At 61.6% G+C, this 6,000-nt stretch overlaps 1 protein-coding gene across 1 annotated transcript; it reads right to left on the bottom strand.

The window, feature by feature from the left end:
* Positions 1 to 1,376: 1,376 nt before the first annotated feature.
* Positions 1,377 to 5,439, bottom strand: VOLCADRAFT_89818 (uncharacterized protein; the record flags this gene model as incomplete). The annotated part of the gene is made up of 4 exons (XM_002949348.1): positions 1,377 to 3,124; positions 3,287 to 3,856; positions 4,109 to 5,126; positions 5,176 to 5,439. 4 exons carry the CDS (start codon positions 5,437 to 5,439, stop codon positions 1,377 to 1,379), a joined length of 3,600 nt encoding a protein of 1,199 aa, XP_002949394.1.
* Positions 5,440 to 6,000: the final 561 nt, after the last annotated feature.

The raw sequence follows: 6,000 nt of genomic DNA, 5'->3' as shown, positions 1-6,000 counted from the left end.
TGGGAAAATGAACAAAAAGAGATTTGGTGGCGTCTTGCGGTTGATGGGGTGCCTATGTTAGGAAATTCCCATCTTAGGATGTCGCGCCCAACGATATGTGGTTGTGGAGGTTATCCAATAGGTTCAGTGGGAGGTGTATCCCCTCGCTATCATCATTTCTGGGCCTGTCCGGTGGCACAGGCAATAGCAGATCAACTTACTCTTTCAATAGGATTGCCAGTCTCAAGGGAGCAACTTTGGCTTATCCAAGCCCCACAATCAGTGCAACAATGTGTTTGGGATGTTGTGGCTCTTGCTGCGGTGTCAGCCATGGAGCATGGGAGACGTTATATGGCTGCAAACATGAAAACCAACCCGGCACTGTTACCTGGTCCTTCCCTTACGGAAGAAGCAATTTGTCGAGTTATTGTTGATTTTTGGGGCCGCATTCAGGGTTTCGCAGCTTTAGGAATTCCACGAAAAGGTTGGGAATCCGTTGGCGCACATCACCCCTTTTTGAGGATTATATCTGGCAAATTGATTTGTTCGCGAGAGCGGTTACCGATGAGAGGTTAATTATCTGAGATGATAATCTTTTGGTATATTAGTCTCTACTGCAGTGCACGGCCAGCTGGCCCGATGGCTCTACTCTTCGGGAGTCTGGAGCCCACTGTAACAACCACACACACACATTTTGCGTTTCGCACGGCGTGGGGCCATCCAAGGTATAGTACAGTAAATGTTTATTAGGGGTCTTTTTCTAGAATAATGTGTTCATAGTTTTTTCCACTCGGTTTTTCAAGCCCTTTACCAATTGCAAGTTTTTACGCCTTGAACTTTTGCTGAAATCTTGCAGCATATGCGGGCCTTTTTTCCCCCCGCGTACTGTTGTGCGCGTGTTTGAAGTCGCAACCCCGATCCGTTCCAGTCCCTCCCAAGAACTGTTGCACACAAAGGCAAACTCCATAACGTACACAAGCACGCACCGCTCTGATCCCCATTGCATCCGAGACAACTACCGCCCGAGGCCCTCACAACCCCCATTATATGCCATGGAACCTCCCGCCCCAACCATCACAACCGCCCCAACCATCACAACCACCGCAACAATCACAATTACCGCAACAATCGCAACCACCGCAACGATCACAACCACCGCACCAATCGCAACCACCAACATTACCTTAGGATCACGACCCTCACGAGGCACTTGGCATCTGATCTGCTGCATTCTAGAACCCAATCAATCATCTCGGCACCCACAACCCGCCTTTTGGATCTCCACCTCGGCCACCTGCCGACTGGGACATCTACATTTCCTACGGTACCTAATACCACTGACGGAATGACACGTCCGCTCCCACTATGACTTCCCTCCCGCCCTTCCGGCGGAGGCGTCACACTGACAGCACTGCCGCAGCGAGGGGCGCTATGAGCGCCAACCGAGTCGCACGCGCCTCATCCTCCAGCCAGGGCGGCCTGACGCCTCCGCCTCCGCCGCCGCTAGCGATGCGCCAGAGCTGCTGGTGTTGCTGCTGCTGCTGGTTAGAATGGTGTCCTGACGCCACCAGCAGCGGTGGCGGTGGCGGTGGCGGGCGGGGGCCTTGCGGCCTCGGCACGCAGCAGCCGCCGGTACTGCCGGCGCTGTAGCTGGCGGTCCTTTCTGTATTGCCGCACCGGCCCAGCAGGCTCTGCAGGACGGCGCGGAGTGAGCGCGTCCTCAGTTTCCGCCGAACCCCCCCATCTTCACCAGCGGCGACGGTGGTGGTGGTGCCGGTGTCTCCTCGTAGGGAGCTGTGGCACGCATCGCCGTCTCGGCCAGCGGCGCCTCTGCCAGGCTTTGCGGTTCCCAAACCCACTTCCGCTGGTACGCCAACAACCGCTCTGGCGGCAGCGGCGGTGGCGGTCGCCGTACCCAGGCCGCTGCCGCTGCCGTCGCCGCTGCACTGCGCAACTTTGGGTTTCACCTCCAACTGCTGGTCGGCGGAACTGAGAGCCGCCGCCGCCGCCGCCGCTGGGCCGTCTCCATCAGAGCTCCTGGCCTTGCTGTTGCGGCCACGACAACCGCTGCTGCTACTACCACTGGCTTTACTGCTGCCGTACGGCTCCGCACTAGCTACAGCGGCAAGGTTCGCGCCACCATGGCCGGTCACGACCTTGACACAGTCCAAGGCTGCCTTCTGTTCATGCCGTACACGTGACGTACCACGCCCAAACGGCCTGCAGGTATCGTACGCAGCTTCCGGCCTCATCGCGACATGAGATCCAGCTCCCATGCCGGACGCAGGTCCGCGGTCAGATCCGGAGCCTCGCTTGGATTTTTTACGGCTCTCATTCGCACACTCCGCCGCCGCCACAGCGCAGACGAATGGTGACGAGCCGACGGTGATACTGCCGACTGCAGCGGCGGCGGCGGTGGCGGCGGCGCCTGTAGCCCAATGTAAGTCATGCCAGGAGGCCAGCGCGGCGGCGGTGCCTGCAGGGGTATCATCAACCGCCGTAATGGCACCGGTCGCGGTTGTGGCGACGCCTTTTTCGGCGACGGGCGCAGTCTGACTGGTAGCAGGTTGGTTGATTGCAGTGGCCTCCTCCAATGAGTATGATGTGCTTGGGCTGGGAGCCGTGACGGCGGCGGCGGCGGTGGCGGCGGTGGCGGCGGTAGCAGCGGGCCTTTCATTTGGACGCCGCTGTTGCTGTTGTTGCTGCTGCATAGTGGGGCCTAACCTCGTGATAGCCTGCGGCAGCGACGGTAGGTCCCTCCCGTCGCCATGACTATTGCCGCTCACCCCGGTTGGAAGCGCTGGCGGCGCCGCTGACGGCAGCAGCGCCACCGCCTCCGCCGCATCATGGGTTCGCCGCTGCTGCTGCTGCGGCTGCTGCTGCTGCCATGTCTCGAGTTGCGGAGTACGGAGATTCCCTGATCCGTTATTCTCCGTGCCGCCCCCGCCGCCGAGGCTGCCCTGGCCGCAGCCGCTACTGACGAGTTCCGTCTTCCTGCCGGTGAGCCCCCTGGTTAGGTGCTCGTCCGCGCGGAAATGGTAGCGGCAGCTGATGCGGCGCGGGCGGCGCAGCGGCAGCGCCGCCGCCGTCGCTGCCGCCGGCCCGGGAACCGCCCTGGCAGGGAAGTGCCGCCCAGAGCGCTGGGCTGAGGAAACACACAGCAGGGAAGGGAGGTCGGGGCGTGACTGAGACTGGAACGTGCTTGGGACGCGGCGATGGGAATTCAATTTAAAATGTACGACAGCTGGCAAAGGGATCATACATATAAGTTGAAGGCCCGTATTCCTGCAGGCGGCGCCGTATTCACCTTGCGCCCTGACGCGCCCTGCGCATCGCTGCATGTACGTCATGTCGTACGCCCCGCTGCGCTCTACCAAGCTGCCGGCGGCGGTGGCGGAGGCCAGGGCAGCGGCGGAAGCTGCAGAGCCACCGCCGGCACCGCCGTTGACGGCGCCAGCGGAGCCGGGCGCCGCCGTCACAGGTGGCTGTGACGGCGGCGTGTAATACCCAGTTCGCGGCACCACTCTCTCGAGCATGGCTTCTAATGCAGCACCCCACACGCCGTCGCCGCCGCCGCCGCTGCCGAATACGACACGGACGTCGCCGTCGATGGCTCGGTCGTTGGCTTCAGTGGCGCTTCGAACCGCAAGCCGGTGTTGCGGCTTCGGATTTCGCGGCTGTAGCAGTGGCGACGGCTTTGACAGCCGCAGCTGCTGGGGCTCCTGCCGCGGTACCTGTGTTCCCAATGTATTGCATGCGGCATTCAGTACCGGCGAACATCCGTCACTGCCGCTGCCACTGCCGCCGCCGCCAACAACAATGCCGATGGAAGACGCGAGCGCGATGCTGTGTTTGTGTACTGGCCGCCGTTGGCTGCCTGCGCAGGAGGAGGAGCCAAGTGACAAAGGAACTAGAGAGCCAAGGGAAATAAGCAGAATGTGGGACGCGAAATGCTGTAACCCTGATGTCCAATGTTTTTTGTCGTACCTGACGTGCCCCGTTGTCGTACAACAAACGCCTGACTGGGCCCGGGTTGCCCATCACCCTTCCGAGATTCCGACGGGGTTTTCCTCGGGAGGGGTAGAGTATGTCCCTCCCCCACGTTTTGCTCTACCCCGCGCCGACCAACCTGACAAACCGGCAGAGGATGCAGCTCTAGATGGCGGAGGAGGAACACTGCTGGCGCCGGCGGCGACCTCTTCCCCTCGGGCACCGCCGTCGTCGTTGTCGTACATATCCTTTGACTTAAAAAGCTCGAGAAGGGCCAATGCGGCGGGGTCTACGACAGCCATCGGCGTCGGCGGTGCCTCTGCACCAGTGACGTACGACAGGGTGCTTTCGGCGGAGGTCCTGCCACCGCCGCCGCTGGTGCCGCACCGGCGCGACGACAAGCTAGAGAGCAGCAACGTGTCGTTGATGTCGTACAGCTCCGTACAGCGCCAGCCCGCGCTTGATACGAGCAATGAGCCGTACCGGTCGACGATGGAGGAGGGTGCGCGGCCCGTCAACGATCTATGCTGTCGTGCCTCGCCACCGCCGCTGCCGCCAGTGCTGCACCCACCGCTGCTGACGGCGCCGCCGCCATAACAGCCCGTTCTACAGCCCGCTTCGGAAACCACTTGGCTTGGTGGTCGATGGAAACTGCCAGCGGATGCGTCCTCTCGCTTTCCCTGGAGCCGTTCCCCCTCCAGATCCTCGACGGGCAACTTCTGGACTTCAGCAGCAAGAGTTCCCCCCCTGACTTGCCCTTTCAGTTGCTCCTCACTTCCCCGGGGTCCATGTCGCTCCTCGTGCTGCTGCTGGCCCTCGTGCTGCTGCAGGTGTAGTTGCCGGTGGTGGTTCCGGAGCGGGGCCGGTAATGCGGATATGACGTTTCTGCCGGCGGAGATGTCCTCCCTCCACAGGGGGCCCACGGAGGCAGTAGCTTCGCCGCCGCCGCCCTTGCTGCTACTGCTACTGCTGCCGCATGTAGCCAAGGTGGCGGCGGCGCCGCCGCCGCCAATGTAGGATGAGGAGGAGGTGGAGAGGACGGGGTAAATAGGGCACTCGAGGGGGACGGTTGGCGTGCCGCCTCCAACCCCGCCACCGTCGCAGCGGCGCCCGCTGGAAAGGTAGTTATCGCCGACGGTGGCTGCGGCGGCGGTGCACTGGCCACGGCAGCGCCCAGCAAAAGCACCTGGCCGACATCCGGCTCACGGCGCAGATCGTTGACGTCATCGTCGTCACTACCTGTACATTTACAGTTACCGTTACGATCGTGGGTGTCGGCATCGAGGCCTTTGTCCCCGGCATCATGCCGACGGCCGCCAGCAACCCGGGTACGGCAGGAAAGCGGTTGTGGTACGGATTCTTTGCATTTGTTGGGAAGTGGTACTCTTGTGGTTGGGCTGGTGGCGGCGGCGGCCACGCCTGCTGCCGGCGGCGGCTTGGCACTCGCGGGGGGCTCCGGATCCACGACATTTATTAGCCGTACGACCCCGCATTTTGAAAATCTCGAATGTAATCGATTGCCCACCGAGTGCACTTGATTCGGGTCGCGGCAATCACGGCGACTGGACCATCCATCTTCTGAGTCCGCTGTTGTCATGGATGCTACTCCCGCTGCTGCTGCTGTAGGTGCTCCAGCTCCAGCTCCAGCGGCAGCCATAGCCGGTGGAGGACGCGGCAGCGTTAGTTGTGGATTGATGGAGGCAGCGGAGGCAGGTTCATATGGCTCCTCATCTCGCGATGCATCGTCGCAAAGGCGGCGGCGTATGGCAGCTAGGAGTGCCTCCTCGGCCGCCTTTACAGCCGCGCTTGGGGCATGAACATCGAACCCGGGGCTCCGAAACTGCGTTATGGGATGCGAGGCGGGAAAGGAGGCGGAGCGGGCCGGGCGGCCAAGGTGCGGCCAAAATTAACAGTGGCCGCTTTGAAGGGGCTCTTCTGAGGCCGTGAGGCTAGCTTACACCGGAGGATGTTTTCTACCATTAAGCGAACGCGCTTCTGACTAGGTTGGTCACTTTGGCCTTTCGACTAGAG

Source organism: Volvox carteri (assembly GCF_000143455.1).
Source record: "Volvox carteri f. nagariensis unplaced genomic scaffold VOLCAscaffold_14, whole genome shotgun sequence".
NCBI lineage: Eukaryota > Viridiplantae > Chlorophyta > Chlorophyceae > Chlamydomonadales > Volvocaceae > Volvox > Volvox carteri.
The sequence above is the reverse complement of the archived record's forward strand: the minus strand, read 5'-3'. Positions and strand labels throughout refer to the sequence as shown.